This window comes from Leptopilina heterotoma, unplaced genomic scaffold (genome assembly GCF_015476425.1).
Source record: "Leptopilina heterotoma isolate Lh14 unplaced genomic scaffold, ASM1547642v1 Lhet_134, whole genome shotgun sequence".
NCBI classification, from domain to species: Eukaryota; Metazoa; Arthropoda; class Insecta; order Hymenoptera; family Figitidae; genus Leptopilina; species Leptopilina heterotoma.
In genome coordinates, this window is record NW_025110853.1 from 1,590,224 (window position 1) to 1,609,403 (window position 19,180).

At 26.7% G+C, this 19,180-nt stretch overlaps 1 protein-coding gene across 4 annotated transcripts in view; it reads right to left on the reverse strand.

Moving 5' to 3' along the window:
• LOC122513109 (cGMP-specific 3',5'-cyclic phosphodiesterase) overlaps positions 1–19,180 on the reverse strand; it is a 186,673-nt gene that overhangs the window by 1,994 nt on the left and 165,499 nt on the right. For all 4 annotated transcript variants that reach the window (XM_043629363.1, XM_043629364.1, XM_043629361.1 and 1 more), the window contains exons 8-14: positions 15,535–15,757; positions 15,294–15,368; positions 15,101–15,139; positions 14,749–15,030; positions 9,315–9,691; positions 8,413–8,849; positions 37–227 (exon numbers count right to left, since the gene is read on the reverse strand). In XM_043629363.1, coding sequence (XP_043485298.1) covers positions 37–227; positions 8,413–8,849; positions 9,315–9,691; positions 14,749–15,030; positions 15,101–15,139; positions 15,294–15,368; positions 15,535–15,757 — 1,624 coding nt within the window. The remainder of the gene's footprint in view (positions 1–36; positions 228–8,412; positions 8,850–9,314; positions 9,692–14,748; positions 15,031–15,100; positions 15,140–15,293; positions 15,369–15,534; positions 15,758–19,180) is intronic.

The following is a 19,180-nucleotide window of genomic DNA, read 5'->3' on the forward strand; positions in this document are numbered from 1 at the left end:
TTAGAAATAAAGAATAATTTTAAAAAATGTGAATACCTGCATTTGTGGTAGTTCGTCTCTTCTTTCGCGGTCCATCATCGCCACTGGTTGTTGATTTAATTGTAATTTTTCCAAATCTCCCTGATCGAAGAATTCATCAGCCACCAATTTCGCTACTTTGTGCTGAACTTCCCAGGGTTTTGCGATAGCACTCACATCGCAAGCTGTCATCATCATTCCACACAAAACTGTCAAATAAAATGCAACAATTTACTCTATTCTCTAAATGGAAAATAAATTTTTATTTCTTTATACAAAATATTCGTAACTAAAAATTAATATTAACCCTCAGGGTACTGACTGGGTTAGCGTAACCCAGGCGAATTTTGAAAGTTGCGCCATTTCTAAACAAATCGATGGAGGCGGCTCGGACCGGGGGGGGGGGGAAAACTTTGAGATTAGAACCGAAAGTAGCTGATTTGGCAGAGCCGGTCGGCACTTGCTGTTCAAGCTGCGAATTATTGAAATTTGTATTCGGGTGAATTACACCCAGTCAGTACGCTATGTTATAAAATCCATGTTTTTGTGAATTGTAAAATCTCATTAAATTAATCGAAAATTATTCATAAATTACATTTAAAAGTTCATAAAGTGTAAAGCGGAAGGATTTTGTAAATTTGTTGAATTTGGGTTTGTAAATTTTCGCGATATTTTTAATGAATTTATCGTTTGACTTTTTTTTACATGTCAAAAATAGAGCATTTTCAAATCTAAAAAAAAATATACTTTTTAAGATTAATTAAAAAACGGCTAACGCTATCTTAAAGATCAACTTTTCACCTTTCCAAAACACCTATATAAAATGATTTTATCTTTTTTTTCATAAAAATACGAGCTTTTGAAAAAAATATTTTTTTTCATGAAAATTTTTTGAAAACCATTTGTATTTTTGACAATAACTTTTATAAATAAAAAAATGTCACTAATCCGACAAATCCGGCATATTCCTGTGGAAATTGTAAACAGATTACAAAAAAAAGAGTTTAAATTCATCAATTACAGCCCAAGATACAGGCGATCAAAGTTGCTGGGTTACGCTAACCCATGTCAGTACGGAACGTTACATTTTTATAGTCAGTACCCTGAGGGTTAATATTAATTTATATATTTGCAGGCTTTTCGCACTCATTTACTAAAACCTACTATTTACTACTTTTTTTACGATTAGCTACTATTTGGATACTTTCTTAAATTTCTGACATTAAAAGCAAATTTTTCCTACTTTTGAGAATTTTCACTACTTCAAATTTGCTAATGGTTGGAGTAAAGAAATTATTATTGAACATTTTTTAAAAATTCTTTTTAGAAACAATTAGGAAAATTTTTATAAAATTCTTTGACACAATTCAATTATTTTCAAAAATTTTTCGAAAATCTTTTGCAAGAATTCAATTATTTTCATAAATAATAATGAAATTCTTCTCTGAAATTTAAATATTTTCATTATCTATTATTTTATTTATTTATTTAGATATGCAAATTTATATACATATTTTAATGAAATTTCTCAAAAGAATTCAATTATTTATAAAAAATTTAATAAAATTCAAATAATATGAATAATAAAATTTTCACAGAAATTCAATTATGTGAAATACAATTTTAAAGGAATTTTTTCCAATGAAATTAATTATTTAAATATTTTTTTATCCCACATGCACAAAAATGGCGCTTTTAGATAGCTGACGACAGGGAGTAAAGTCACTCATTTGTTCGACCATATGAAAATGGCGTCCATTTTCTCCCTTGTGCAAACATAACCGCTGATCCCATGCGTTATTTTTGCCCAAGGGAGAAAATAGGCCGCCATTTTCATATAAGTCGAACAAGTGAATGACTTTTTCTCCCTGTCGTCTGCTATCTGAAATCGCCACTTTTGTGCATTAGGAATAAAAAATATCGTAAGTAACACGAGAATAAAGGCAGCCATTTGTTTACGGTGATTTTTGTGACACGAGTGGAGGTCGAGGGCGCCGTAGGCGCCCCGAGACCTCCACTCGTGTCACAAAAATCACCGTAAACAAATGGCTGCCTTTATACCCTTGTTGCTTAATATACTATAATAAAATTCTTTGAAAGAAATTAATTATTTTCTAAATTTGTTTATAGAAATTGAATTATTTTCATATGGGGCATTCTCCGTGAGATTTTCACTCCAAATTTTTTTTTTTTTGTTATAACAATGTTTCTCGAATTCTATACGAAAAATAAGTAAATACCTGATTTTTTATTTCTTTATTTGATAAAAATTACGAAAGTTATGATTTTTTTAAATTTAACGTCTTCAGAAGCAGAGGATTCTTGAAACGTTTTTTTCGCTGTTATACCAAAAGATAAAAAATAATATAATATATAAAAATTATTTGTTTTTTCTTGAATATTTCAAATATGTAATAAAAAATAACATTAATAAAGTCAAAACATGAAATATATTGGAATTTCGTCTAAAAAGTGTTTTTCTCAAAACCGAAGTAATCGATTTTTTTCTTTTATAACAATCACTGATAAATAAAGCAATTTTTCCCACTTATGTCAAAGTGGTGTTCTTTAGGGTTGAAATGATATTTAAAATATTTTCAGTGGTTGTACAGAGTTCCATTCGAATTTTACACTTTTCTAAAAATTTACCTTCAATTACAATCAGGGTGGCCACATGTCAGGAAAGTCAGGGAAATGTCAGGAAAAAAATTTTTTGGCAGTAAAGTCAGGGAAATTTAGTGCAACTACTGACATAACACAGCCACACAAAATAAAAAAGTGTCGGGGTTGGAAGATCAGAGTACCCTATCCCTATGTATTTTGGGCCGCTGAACACGAATCCGGTGTCCGTTTTGGTCCAGCACGTGTACGTTTTTTCCTAACCTCAAAAAACATGTCAAATTTTTTGTGGTATACAAATTTTTTTAAAAACTGATGGATTTTGATAAAACTTGGTAGCTAGGGGTTTTTGAGGTTGCTGATTGCGAATATGAAGTTAGATTTTCAAAATTCAAAATGGCGGACCCCAAATGGCAGATGAAATTATTTAGAAATTGATGATTTTTTAGAAATATTCTTAAAAGTTGATGGTTTTTGATAAAACTTGGTACCTAGGGGTTTTTGAGGTCTCTGATTACAAATATGAATTCGAATTTTCAAAATTTAAAATGGCTGATTCAAAATGGCGGACGAATTTTTTTAAAAATTGATGGATTTCGGTGAAACATGTTATCTAGGGATTTCTGAGGTAGCTGATTACGAATATGAAGTCAGCTTTTTGAAAATCAAATTGGATGATGAGAATTTGAAAATCTGTTGCATTTTTATGAATCTTGGTATCTGGTAGCTACTCGGGTTGCTGATAGCGAATCTGAAGTGGGGTTTTCAAGATTCAACTGGCAGTCGTATTTTATTATACCTTACCAGACTACCAGTGTCTGCATCCAGGGCACCTCCACGCGGTGACGGTGGGCAAAGGAGATTGTCCGCTATCCGGCTAAGTCCCTGGATAATGGCTTTGATGCCGTCATGGAAGAACCACGTAGAAAACGTATTACGATGCAGCGGCTCGGAACCGCAGTATCGGCGTCTGGTCAGGGTGACCAGACAACCTGAGATTGACATACAATCTCATAATTGTAGCGAAAATCGCCATTTTGAATTTTGAAAATCTGACTTCATATTCGTAATCAGAGACCTCAAAAACCCCTAGGTACCAAAGTTTTATCAAAATCCATCAACTTTTACGAAAATTTCTAAAAAATCATTAATTTCTAAATATTTCATCCGCCATTTTGGATCCGACATTTTGAATTTTGAAAATCTAACTTCATATTCGTAATCAGCAACCTCAAAAACACCTAGCTACCAAGTTTTATAAAAATCCATCAATTTTTAAAAAATTTTGACATGTTATTTGAGGTTAGGAAAAAACGTACACGTGCTGGACCAAAACGGACACCGGATTCGTATTCAGCGGCCAAAATACATGGGGATAGGGTACTCTGATCTTCCAACCCCGACACTTTTTTTATTTTGTGTGGCTGTGTAATTTTAAATATTATTTAAACTCAATAGAACACCACACGGAAAAAAATTAATCTCTAAACTTGAAATAATATTAATTTGAAGTCCAATGAAATATAAGTGTATCTAAATTAAACATTATAGTCACAATTACTGTGATAAGTTGTGTTTGATTCTGTCAAACTTTATACCAGAAAACGCCATAAATTCACATCTCTGATTTAGAGATTTGTTAATTTCACAACTTTTTTTATATGAATTAGGTACATTGTGTTTTAAGTTAATCAGTGACAAAAAAGATTTAAACCATTTTAATTAATTAAGTATTAATTTTATTTTCAAATATCCAAATAAAAGCGAAGGTCTGTGAAGGAAGGTCTGTGAAATTTTAAGGTTACAATTGTCGCCCGACAAAATACGGCACTGACTGATTTAAATGACGTGAAATAGGTAAATAAACATTTTTCAACCACTTTTTCTCTAAACACAGACACTTTTTACAAAATAGGCCAACATACAACGAGTAGGAATCTTCTTAATTACCTAAATTCAAAAGATGGTTTAAATTCATGCAGAAACGCGGTTGTCAAGCGGTTGTAAAATGTAAAATTGGAAATGATTGGAAAGTAATGTAATGACAGACAACAAGAAGCGGATTACTGCCAGTCGCCAGAAGAGGGCAGAAGCATGCAGAGAGCACAATGGTCCAGCTGTTATATTCTTAGCATTAGGGGAGAGTCTCCAGTTGTGAGACACCTCCAGTTGTGAGACAGTTAATTTTTTTTAACATGCAATATTAAAAAAGCCGATTGGTTTATATAAAAACATTTCTTTTTATGTGAGCCAACTTTTTCGTGTACGCCGAAGCGGATATATAAACTGTTTTTGTTAAATACCAACACTGTGTGTGATAATCGACTAAAAAGCGTTTTTTCAATAACTGCAAAGTACTTTTTTTCCAAGTTAATTAATTGGAAAAGGTAAATGTAATGCATTTTCTTTTAGTGTTTTCCTTATATTTTGTGATGCAATATTGCATTGTTCCAATCTACGGTTGAAAATAATTTAATTTTCCTTTTTCAAAATAGCGCCAATTTCTGGGTGTGAGACACAGCATATCACCAGTTGTGAGACGGTGTCAACACCAATCTGGGCAGCATAAAAAATACGACTTTGCAGGCATACTATTTAAATGTTGTTTTGATTTTTTTTCTAGTATTTTTGGGCATGTCAAGTGTAAAAAAGTCAATTGATTCAGAAGAAATCAATTTTAATGCTCTTTTTGACGCTATTTAATTGTGATTATTTGATAGTCATATTTTGGCGAGTAAATATTATTATTTAGTATATAATAATATATATTATTAATATATTTAATTATTTCTACTAAACATAACGTTTTAGGTCAAACTTATTAAATTTTAGCAATTTTTAATGAGTGTCTCACAACTGGAGACATTTTTTTTTGTTGAAAAAAGCGATGAGCTCGGAAAATGTATCGTAAAATTTTTTGAGTTCATCGAAACACTATACTTTCTTTTAATAAAAGTTGCGTATTTCTGTTACCTTTCGAACGGTGTATTTTATCTACAATTTCGTTTAAGGGTTTACAATTTACGGGTCAAAAATGAAACCCGTCTCACAACTGGAGACTCTCCCCTACATCACTTTCCAATTTTACATTTTACAACCGCGTTTCTGCATGAATTTAAACCATCTTTTGAATTTAGGTAATTAAGAAGATTCCTACTCGTTGTATGTTGCCTATTTTGTAAAAAGTGTCTGTGTTTAGAGAAAAAGTGGTTGAAAAATGTTTATTTACCTATTTCACGTCATTTAAATCAGTCAGTGTCGTATTTTGTCCGGCGATAATTGTAACCTACAAATTTTACAGACCTTCCAACGCCGTTAAAACAAAAAAATGAAATAAAAATATAAAATTCGTATTGTGTTTTAAAAATATCCAACTACTTTTTTATACTTGTCAATGTATAGTTCATACAGGGAAAACAATATAAATATTTTGTGAATAATTCTCACTCTAAATTGTGATAAATTATAAATTCTTATTACATCGAGTTATTACAAAAATAAGAATTATATAAATATACGACTAAAATTTTTAATATTGTTTATTCAAATAATATATTAGATTTGAATTTATTCAAGTAAGTTGATAGTTTAGAACATATGTTCCATATGTCATAAAATTTGAGATTCCTAATATCATTTTTAGGCATAAGAAATACGTGTTCTTCACAATACTAATATTCGGATTAGATATAATACCAAATTTCAGTTTTAGTGATCTGCTAACATCTTACATCCGATTCCAGTGATAGTTTATGCCTAAATCTCAGATTTAATCTCTAATTTAGAGATTAATTTTTTTCCGCGCACAGAGAAAAAAGCGTTTCAAAAGTCCTCTGCTTCTGAAGACGTTAAATTTAAAAAAATCATAACTTCCGTAATTTTTATCAAATAAAGAAATAAAAAAACAGGTATTTACTTATTTTTCATATAGAATTCGAGAAAAATTATTATAACCAAACAAAAATTTTGAGTGAAAATTTCATGGATTTTTTATTAAAATATATATATTTATATATTTATAATATTATATTATTATAAATTATTATTATTAAATTATTATTATAAATTATTATAAATGATTTATTATATTATTATTATTATTATTATTATATTTATTTATATATTTATATATTTTATTATTTTTTTTTTATTTTTTTTTTTAATTTTTATTTCCATATATAATAAAAGCAAAAATTTAATAATTTTTAATACAATTTTAATAAAATTTCTTGAAAGAAGTCAATTATTTTTAATAAATTTTAATAAAATTCTAACTAAGAATTCAATTATTTTCAATGCAATTTTTATTAAATTCGTCGAAAAAATTTGCAAGAATTCATTTTTTTTTAATTTTAATAAATTCTTCGTAGAAATTCAATTATATTCATAAATAATACAATTCTTTAGATGAATTCAATTATTTTAAATAAGATTTTAATAAAATTCTTCGAAAGAATTCAATTATTATTTTCATAACAATTTTAATTCAATTCTTTGAAATAAAAATTGAAATTCTTTGAAAAATAATTTTCCAAAAATTTCCACAAAATTCTTCAAAACAATTTAATTTATTTATTTACAATGTCCCCGCGGTGTTAAATCATATAACAGAAAATAAAAAAATGATGTTAGTGAATTATGACAAATTCTCTGTATATCGCACTAAACAGCTCAAAAAAGCAGACTGGTTAGAGAAAAAAAATCTAAATCCGGGCGCATATTGTTAAACATTCTATTAACGTGATAACACGCAAATACAAAAGGCGAAGTCAATTATTTTTAATACAATTTTAATTAAGTTATTTAAAGTAATTGAATTATTCTATTTAATTTTCATAATAAGTAAAAAAATAGAATTCAATTATTTTTACAAATTATAAAATTTTTCCCAGGAATTAAATTATTTTTTATAATTAATAAAATCTGTTGCAGGGATTAAATTATTTTTTATAAATAATAAAATCCGTTGCAGGGATTAAATTATTTTTTATAAATAATAAAATCGGTTGCTAGAATTACAATTATTTCAAATTTGAATTCCTGCGGAAAAATAAATATTTATATTACTTATTGAACAAAAGTTTGAAAATTTGAATAATTTAATTTAGAAGTTATCAAAAAGAAAATTTGTCTTTTCGAAAATGTTTTGATATAAGCAAATTTAATATGAGCCTTGTTTTGATGGTGAATGAATCACCCTTTTTTGTAATCTTCTTTTGTCTACGTGCCGATTACGAATTTACATTCAGTCACCTGTTGACCATTTAGGATTGTCGATCGCAGAGCCATTTGTAATAAAGTTACTTTCTTTTTATTAAGAATTATTTTGTTTATTTATTTATGTTTTAAAAAAATTAATTTTCTTATCTTTTAAAAATTATTTTGAAATATAATCGAATTTTCGAAGAATTCTAAAACTTCTAACTAAAAGTTTAGAAGAATTTAGAATTCAAGTTATTATCAGGAATTTTTATGGAAATCAGGAAAATGTCAGGTAAATACAGAATGAAATTTTTGGGAATTTTGTGAATCGTCTTAAAACAAGTTTTTTAGTTGGAAAATTTAATTTTTTGATAGTATGTAGCTACTTTTTGCTACTTTCTAAAAATAAATTATTAAGTGCAAAGCCTGTATTTGGTATTTTAAAGAAAAGAATATTAATAACAATGATTTATTCCATGAATTGTGCTTATTTACATTTTTAAGGATTTTACGCAGACTTTAATTTACTTAAAAAGAAATTATTCTCTTTCTCTAATTATATAATTTACTTACGTTCTTTTTTCTCCTCGCTTTGCCAGTCAAATTCACCTTCATCAATTAATTCCATGAAGCGATTTTTCTTTTTAAAATACGCTGCCAAATCTGTTGATAAAATTGCATTTTCCACGACTCTCATTACTTGTCGATAATCTTCCATTGGTAAATTTTGGAAAATATTGTTACTGTCCGAATTAAGAATCATTACACACTGATCAAAATGATGATGTTCCATTGTACTTGTCGAATAGAGAATTGCCAATGGCGATTCGGTTTTTGTTTGAAATGCATTATTTGTCCCACGATGATCTAAATCATGACATAAACATGCGACCAGTAAACCCAAAATTTCCAAATCCATCATTAATTTCTCCATTTTGCCGGTTTTCAACATTGCAAACATTGTTTGCGCCACATTTAAAGCGTGCCTCCAGTTGTGATATTTCACCGGTCTGTAAAAAACGTCTCATCAATTTTTATTAAGGAAGAAAAAAGAAGAGAAAAAGTAAATTTTGTGAAGAAAACGTTTTGTTTTTGTTTACAAAAAAATAAAGGTTAAGTTACTTGCGCTTTCTGGTTGGCAACGTTGGCAACACTGTCTTTTCGATATTGGATCGATATTATCGACATTTTGTTCAAATAATTATTAAATTAATCAAACTTAAATAAATAATTGAACTTATTATAAGTGTTAATATTATTCCGTTATTTATTGATATTATATTCTTATTGTTTATAAATATAAAAATAAAAAAACACTTGTTTTCGTTTTTTGAATTTTCGATTACAGTGTAGCGATGACTGCAGCGACACGCGGATATAATCGGAAGCAAATTGTAGGATTTTCCCGCATTTCCTTTATGAACGCCATTTTAGTTGTTTATTATTTATGTGGTTTATGTGTAAAAAAACCGTACCTGTAGTTTTTCTTCACGCTCAATATCCAGCGACAAAGAACATCGTATGGAATATGAAACTTTTGAATTAAATCGCATTGCTTAAACATTCTGATGGTTGCTCTACATGTATCGTCATCGGTAAGTCCAAAGTCAATGAATGTAAAACTGTACAAGTTGTAAGTTTCTGCTGATGATATCGAGTCTGACATCAATTTTAAGGCATCGTCATTGTTGGCAGTTGCATGATAACTCAAACATTCAAGTGCGACTTTTTGTTTTGCCATTAGTTTACAGGCCGATTCATACATTTGTGTATTGTGAATACCAAGTCCACAGAATATGGCAAACGCCTCAAAGATAGAGACATCGGAGTCGGTGAATGAAGATCCATTATCCTGATGGGTAAATTACATTCATTACAATTTATTTATTTATTTCATAAAAAGCATAGATTAATATTAATTAATAAAATATTACATTTTTTAGATTGATAAAAATTGTATTCATAGGTCAGGGAATTCAGGGAAAAGTCAGAAAAAGTAGAATTGGTCGGTGAAATCAGGGAAAAGTCATAAGGAATTTTATTAAAAGTACTGGAAAAAATTTAATTTTTAGAATTTATAAGAAAATTCTGAATTTTGGTGTCTCTTTTGTTTGCCTCATAAACTATATTAAATTATCACGAATTCTAATATACACGCTGAAAAAACATTTATTGAATTCAAATAACCGATTACTTGACTATTATCAATTAAATATTTACTTGAATCAAATAATTTTTATTTGAGTCAATTAAATGGTATTTGCTTTAAATACTGAAATTATCCCGTGTAGAAATTTAACCATGGCCCAAATCGGGGCCAGATCTTTTGATCATTGTGTAGGCCATATAACATGGCAATTTCTACACGGGATTGGTTCAAATCAGGGATTCTTTCCAACATAAATGAACACAAATATCAAGTGTGTGTTTGTTTGTGTTCAGAACACAAACAGATTTCAATAGTAAATTGAACTCACTACATGTGTTTGAGCAAATATGTTTTTTTTCTCGAGAATATTGAAATGTGTTCGTGTTCAGAACACAACACGAACTCAACATAAATGTTTGGTAACTGCCCCTGGTTCAAATACAATTTCATTGACTCAAATAAAAATTATTTCATTCAAGTAAATATTTAATTGGGTTATTTGAATCAAATACATTTTTTTCAGTGTAAAACCTTCAATTTTTTCTATTTCTGACAATAATTTCTTTTTAAATATCTTAATTCTTAAAGAACTATCATAAAATTATTACTTAGAAATTATTTAATGAATAATTTTACTTAAATATTTCAAAATTAATTTAATTATAAAAGAGTTTCGTTTACAATAATCATAAATATATCAACTTCAAAAGGTTTTAATTTGAAATTTGAGAAAATTTTTATTTTCAATTAATTTAATTAGAAACTTTGAAGAACTTAGACTTTTGAAAAATTTTAATAATTCAAATTTTTCTGAAATTAGTTAAATTTTTGAATATATATATGTGACCTGGACAGTGAAAAGGGAGCTTACGTGCGAAAACAAGTTTTCGAGAAAACAGCAGTTAAAGTTTAACTTAGAAAAACCCTTGTAACTTTTTTAAATATTAATATTTTTTAATCAATTTAGGCTTATTTTCTTCACCGTGAATCACAGTATCTAAATAAATAACATAGAAGTAATAAAAATTTTTTTTAAAATAATTTTTTATATAAATTAATAACAAACTCCCCAAACATAGAAAAAATAATCTAAGTTTTCTAGCTTGCAACAATAAGTATAAATAAGTGATACATGTTTGTAAGGGTTTTCGAGGCCGCTGATTACGAATATGATGTTAAATTAACAATTTGACAGTTGACAGCTGTCAACTTCTCTAAAAAGTGATCGTTTTTTGTAAAAAAGACAGTAATAAGGTTTTTGAGGTCGCTGATTATGAATATGATATCAAATTTGAATTTTAACTGTTGACAGTTGTCAAAGAAACTGTCAACTTTTCTAAATAATAAAAAATTATCGTCTTCGTTATTTTAATTTGTATAATAACAGAAAATCAGTTTTTTCGTATTTTTACTCTTGTTTCTTTTAACTTAAAAATTTTTTTTTTTAAACTTCTAATCAACTTATGATTTTTTGGTTTTCACCATCTTAAAGAGCGTTTCAAACTCTATCCGAATCAACAAAAAAGTAAAAAATGATTTTTTGACACGTAAGGTCCCTTTTCATAGACCAGGTCACATATATATTTAATCAATTATTAAAAAATTATCGATTTATAGAAGAATTTTAGTTAAAAACACTAAAAAATTGAATTTTGGAGAAGTTGTAAATGATTGCAGAAATTCAATTATTTTTAAAAGTAATCAAATTCTTCGTAGAAATTAAATTATGTTCAAAAATTTAAAAAAATTCTCGTAAACAAATTCAATTATCTTTATAAATAATAAAATTCTTCTCCAAAATTCAATTATTTTCAAAAATTTTATTAAAATTCTTTTCAAAATTTTAATTATTTTCAAAAACTTTCCTCAATTCTACGCAAACATTTAATTATTATTTACAAAAATATTAAAAATTTCAAAGAAATTCAATTATTTTCAAAAGTAATAAAATTCTTCGTAGAAATTCAATTATGTTCAAAACTTTAAAAAAATTCTCCTAAACAATTCAATTATATTTATAAATAATAAAATTCTTCTCCAAAATTCTATTATTTACAAAATTTTTAATAAAATTATTATTTTCAAAAATAATAAAAATCTTACAGAAATTCAATTATTTACATACTTTTTATAAATTTCTTCGCAATAATTACATTATACTTAGAGACCTACACTTTGTGCGAAGCGCATAATCGCATAATTTTTAAAAATTAAAAGAAAGTTTAAAGATTTACGTATTATAATGTTTATGAATAAAATAAAACAAATTTAACGTCGCATCAAAACGCAAAATTTTTTTTCATCACACAATTTTTGAATTCTCGCATAATTGTGCATAATTATATTTTTTGTGCAAGAAATATAAAAATATTTCACAGTCTAAATCTGCATTAACGAAATATCTCTTTATAAATACATTTTATCATAAATTTATGAATAAAATTAATCATCCATAATTAAAAGGGCAATCCTAGTTGTAATTTTAAAAAAATCGGTTTTTCTTGTCTTGTATTTTTTCTAAGTTTACTCACACAACACCGAAAATTTCCTAAATATTTACTAAAAATTTACTTGCAAGCTTGGAAGTACATATTTACTTGCGAAGTTTAGTGAAAATTCTGCAAAGATTTAAATGTCCCATTTCAATAAATGTTGAGCTATGTAACTTTACAAGTAAATTCTTCGATGTTTGCAAGTAAATCTTTAATAAATTTTTAGGAAAGTTTCGGTACTGTGTGGGTAGGGTCTCAGACATATGTTTGTAAAATAATAAGTTGATATTTTAATAATTGAGTGAGATATAAAGCTTTAAAGATCTGAAGTAAGGTTCAGTTAAGTCTGACTTCCTGTAGCCCGTAAAAAAATTTCGTCTAATGAAAGAGTATGATAAAACTTTAAACTCGTTTTTCTTAAAACAGCATTTTGCAAATCGGTGATCGCACTATTTCTCAAACCTACTGCACTGAATCTCCGATTTTTCTTGAGTTTAGTGGGCTTTTTTAATACATAAAAATCTACTCCTCACATCAATAGAATGATTTCCTTTTTTAAGAAAGGGGTCGTCCATAAAGCATTAGATATTTGAAGGAGTAGGTGGGTCCATAAAATATCATGATTCATATTAATCATTAATGGAAAAAGCATCAAGATGGTTGGGGATAAAATTTCGGAAATTAAGTATGCTTTATGGATGACCCCAAACAATATCTTTTTACAGCTGAGAACCCACAGCATTTTTTTATCTTTTACTTTAACTAAATTCGTTTGAATTTTGTATTTCTGAGAAACCAGCTCCATGTTACCGTGGTCATCGCAAAAAATATTTCTTATGATGCTCTTTACTCTATATTTATAGAGAATAAGTTGCTTTATTTAAAAATGTTGGTGGTTTTTCTTAAAAAAAATTCATGCAAATGATAAATTTTTGTACCCTACAACTAGGGTTGCCCCCTTAATTATTTTCAGTGTATATATTATGAATAATGTAATTTATACTATAATTAAATAGAAACTTATTAAATTATTCTAGCTATATATTAGTTTAAAATGCAACTTTTAATTAACATAATAATGTTAAAAGCTTTATTTGGGTCCTTAATAACGTTTTTCTTTCAAAAGCATCAATTTGCACTTTTTAATTTTTCAACGCATAATTTCGCATAATAATCAGTTTTTTAGGGCATAATCCAGTAATTTTCAGCGTCATAAAATACTGTCCTTAATTATATTCATAAATAATAAAACTTTTTAAACAGATTCAATAATTTAAAATAATTAATAAAACTCATCGCAGAATTTCAATTATTTTTAATACAATTTTTATCGATTTCCTTGAAAAATGTAATTATTAATAAAAATTTTATTAAAACTCGTCGAAAGAATTCAATTATTTATAAATCTGTTCATAAAATTCTTTACGAGAATTCAATTTTGAGAAATATTCAATTATTCAATATTTTATTTATTTTTTTAGTTAAATAATTGAATTCTCGTTGAATTTTTTAACAAAAAATGATTCAAAAATGGATTTTAGATAATAATTGAGTATTGAAAGCATTAAGCACGAATTTTTAGAAATAATTGAATTCTGAAAATTTTTTAATTTGAATTAGTTGAAAACTTGAATTTTTCATACTTTTAACTGACAATTCTGTACTATTAATTTTTTTGAAAAAGTTTAATTGAATTTGTTCTTAAATTATTTGAAGCTTTTATTTTCTAATAGGTATATATTTAATTGAAGAATTTGCGAATAAACGAAATTTCCTAAAATTGAATTGTAAACAAATGGATTTGAAAATGCTCAAAGAACTTTTTCGAAAATTATTAAAAATAATAAATTGATTTAAAGAAGAATTTTAGTTAGAATTTCTAGAAAATAATATAAGTGAATTAAAATGATAAAAATAATTTTGAAGAAGTCAAAGTCACAATATTCTTATATTAATATAAAATAATTATTTTATCACTTGGTCATTTTTAATTTATTATTATAAAACTTATAAGTTGTTGAATTTGAAAATTTTGAAAATTTTAATTCCTATGGAAAAATAATAATGATTAAATATTTATTTAAAAATGAAGTTATTGATGTTTTCGAATAATTTTACAATTAAAGGAATTTGCAAATAAAAGTAATGGAACATTTTTTTGAGTATCTAATCATTTAGAGCGAATCAGAATATTCTTTAATGTCAGGGGAAAAGTGAAATTGTTGTTTAATCTTTTTCTTTTGACATGAAAAAATTGATGTTTCGTACCTTATTTATTAATTGAGCTACTCCTATTACATCCTTTTGTCCATTGGCAATTGGCATGCAGAGAATGCTTCTGGCAGGTTCACTTCCCGTTTCCACAACTGGAACTTTCAACCATGACGCAACATCACCGATATTTAGAATTTCGCCCGAAAATGCGACATATTTTGCAATTCGTCCCAATGGCTTTAAAAGATCCTCAGCACTTGGCCTGTAAACTCGCGCCTCTTCTTTTCCATTTTCCATTTCAAAAACCATTGTAAATTTGTTGATTTCGCTTGTTCCCTGAAATACGTTACGATTTTTTTATCATTTTTGTAGATTATTTTTTCAATTTTCTATTTATTCAGCTTACGTGTTGGTGATAAATGTCCTCCATTTGAATATTGTTACTCTGAAATGTGAATTTTTCCCTATTTTATTGTCATTTCCGGAAGGAAAATAATTTTTTGAAATACTATTTTTGACGAGAAAAAATTTTTATTTTTAATTTAAAACTTAAATAGTTGAAAGTAAATTTATGATTTAAAATTGAAATTTCTTTTCACCTCTCTTCTCGAAAGTGGTTTTCTTGCTTCTTGCACCATTCTTCCTGGTCGTTCCACAATTTTTTCCAGGTGACCCTAAAAAATTTGTCGAGAAATTATTTATTTTATAAAACTTTTTGTTCCTAATTTAAAAAAATTGGAAGATTATTGAATTTTATTGCAATTTTAATTAATTTATTTATCATCAAGAAATTTCTGTCCACGATCGATGATCGTGAGGTGTTTTTTTTCTTATTCTTACCGCTTCTCCGCAGTCAACATCCAAAAGAAAAACAGCGCATCTCTCACATTTTAGTAATTCTTTTGCCTCGGTCATAATTTTTGACACGAGGCACTCCAAATTATTTTGCTCGGCAAAAATACTTCGCGCCAAATTAAGTAGTATTTGATTTCGTCGATACTCTTGGACAGATAATTCAAAGAGTTGCGCATTCTGAATACCAATTCCACAGAAGGTTAGGTATCTAACGAAATAAAGTTAAATTTTCAACAACCTAGGAATGTAATCGATTTTATCATTAACCCAGATAAATACTTGGAGAGTTTATAATTTGAATGCGTAATTTTACTTAAAAGCGTCTTCAAGAAAAGTCCCCAAATTTTAACTTAGCAGATATTTCTCCAAAAGAAGATATATTTTCAATTTAAAGGGTGTCCACTGAAAATCAAGTTTGAAATTACAAAAGTTTTCCGAGAAATGGCATTGAATTATTGTTTTCCTAACGTTTTGAATTTTCAAGAAATAAAATTTTCCATGCGTTTAAATATTTTCAAAAATTACTATATGCTAACGTGAAAAACTAAATTAAAAATTTATTCAGTAAATAATTAATTTTATTGATTATACAAAAAAGATTTTGTAATAAAATTTAAATTGAAAGAAGTGTAAAAAAATTGTTCATTTGAATGTTTAAAATTTTAGGGATATGAGTGATTTTATTTTTAATTTCTGTCGTCAAATATTCTTCATAGCAGCTTTCAGGTTTCGCACTCATCTACTAAAAGCTACTATTTACTACTTTTTTACGGTTTGTTACTATTTGGAAACTTTTTTTTAGTTTTTTGTCACCAAAAGCTATATTTTTTTTCTTGAGAATCTTCTTGAATTTTTTTTAACCATAAACATTCTAAATTAATATGATTTTAAAATGGCAACGTTCAGTTTCTTTCTTATTAGTGTAGAAAACATTAAAAAATTTAAAATAATTAAATTTTAAAAGCATCATATATGTTAGATAAATTTAAAAAAAATGTTATCGATTATTTTTAATAATAATTTTTGAGAAAGTTCTTTGAAAATTCAATTATTTAAACAAAAAAAAAATGATTTCATAAAATAATTCTGAAATCCATTTATTTACAATTCAATTTTACTAAATTTCAATTACTCGAAAATTTTTCAATTAAATACATATTCAAAAAATCGGACAATTTCAAGACAATTTGAGTAAAAATTTTTCAAAAAACTAACTTTTTCCTAGAATTTTGAATTAAAATTATTTTCAAAAGTAATAACATTCTTCACAGAAATTCAATTATGTTAAAAAATTCAAAGAAATTCTCGTAAAAATTCCAATTATTATTTGTGACGCGACCCGAAGAAAGGTACCTAAGAAGCAAACGAATTATAGGTTGGGTTCGAGTTAGATTTATCTTGATTAAAAGTTCATTTTTAATTATTTGAATTTTAAACCAATATTAATTGAATATTTTGAATATAATGAAAACTTGAAAACCAACAATTTTTAATTAATAATTGATTCTCTTTCTGTATTTTTACTCAAAAAATTTAAAACATAACCTCAAATAAATAATAAATTTCTTTTTAAGAATTCAATTATTTTTATAATATAATTTTAATCGAATTCCTCGAAAAATGTAATTATTCCTAAAAATTTTATTACAGTTCGTTGAAAGAATTTAATTATTTAAAAATTTGTTGATAACATTCTTTATGAGAATTCAATTTAAAATTTTTAAGAAACATTCAATTATTCAATAAATTATTTATTTTTGTATTTAAATAATTGAATTCTAGTAGAATTTTTTAAGAAAAATTGATTTAAAAATGAATTTTAGATAAAATTTTTGATAATAATTGAATATTAAAAGCATTATAACATGAATTTATAGAAATAATTGAATTTTTAATAAGTTTTAACTTAAAATATTTTAAAATTGGAGTTTTTCATACTTTTAACCAACAATTCTGTAGAATTAATTTTTTTGCAAAACTTTCATTCAATTTTTTTTTGAAATTATTTGAAGATTTTATTTTCTAATATATAGGGGAACCCTATTTAAAAAATTTGATAGAAATGGAAAGAAAAAAATTTCTTTCCATTTCAATCGTGTTTCTGAATCCAAAATTTTCAACAATTACAATCAGTTTCTATCAAATACTTTTAATAGAAAGTCTATCCAAATCAATACTTTGTTTATCCGAAAATTGTCCCATGTTGTCCCACTGATTTCAAAGAAAGTCCTATCAAATTCTATCAAAATTGATTATTAAAAAGTGTTTCCAATCCAATAAGATTTTTTGATTTAAATTCTATCAAATCCTATATCGAAAAATGACAGAAAGTTCTTTCCTATTGTATCCAAGGTGGTTACAATTGAAAACATACGCTTTGAAAAAAAATATTTGTGGAAAAAATAATAAAAGATTCTTATGACCATTAATAACATTATGTTCTTAGCACACTCCAAAGTCCAAACATACAAACATTTTAATTAAACTGGAAGAATTAAATTAAAACTTGTACCCTATGGGAATCGAACCCCGCACCTATGACCTATCTATCTAAATGCTTAACGACCGCGGCTATCGAATCGACGTGAGAAATATTTTTCGACCTGTCTATATAAACTGCAACTTTGAAAAACGTAAGTTTATGTAAAATATTATAATTTTTGTAAGTACCTATAAAAATACAAGCAGAAATTAAAATATTTATAGAGATTTGCAATATATGCTATTATGTTAAAAATATTAATTAAATATTTAATAAATTTTTGCTCAAATGTCATTTGACTGCTTTGTAATTTTTTGCAAATATTTGCAAAAAATAACATTAAACGAAATAAAAAAATAAAAAAAACAGCTCAACTGTGTTAAAAAAATTTCGTTGATTTTCTAAAATGTTAAAACTTTTATGAAAATCTGTAGTTCACAACAAAACCATAAAGGGGCGCATGATTATTCCCCAAATGTCATTTTTCCGAAATGTCATTTTATCGAACTGCACTTTTGCGAATACTTATTTTTGCGAAATGTCACTTTTGCGAATTGTCATTTTTTCGAAAAACTATTTTTGCGAATTGTCAATTTTCCGAAAAATCATTTTTGCGAATCGCCATTTTTACGATTTGTCAATTTTCCGAAAAGTCATTTTTGCCAATTTTCATTTTTACGAAACGACATTTTCGAGAAATGTCATTTTTGCGAATTGTCAAATTTCTGAAAAGTCATTTTTGCGAAAATTCCTATAGTGAATCTATATATGCATACAAGTTTACTATAGGAATTTTCGCAAAAATGACAATTCGCAAAAATGACTTTTCGGAAAATTGACAATTCGTAAAAATGGCGATTAGCAAAAATGACAATTCGCAAAAATAGCTTTTCGCAAAAATGACAATTCATAAAAATGACTTTTCGCAAAAATGACTATTCGGAAAATGACAATTCGTAATATTGGCGATTCGCAAAAGTGACAATTCTCAAAAATGACAATTCGCAAAAATGACAATTCGTAAAAATGACTTTTCGCGATTCGCAAAAGTGACAATTCTCAAAAATGACAATTCGCAAAAATGACAATTCGTAAAAATGACTTTTCGCAAAAATGACTATTCGCAAAAGTGCAGTTCGGTGAAATGAC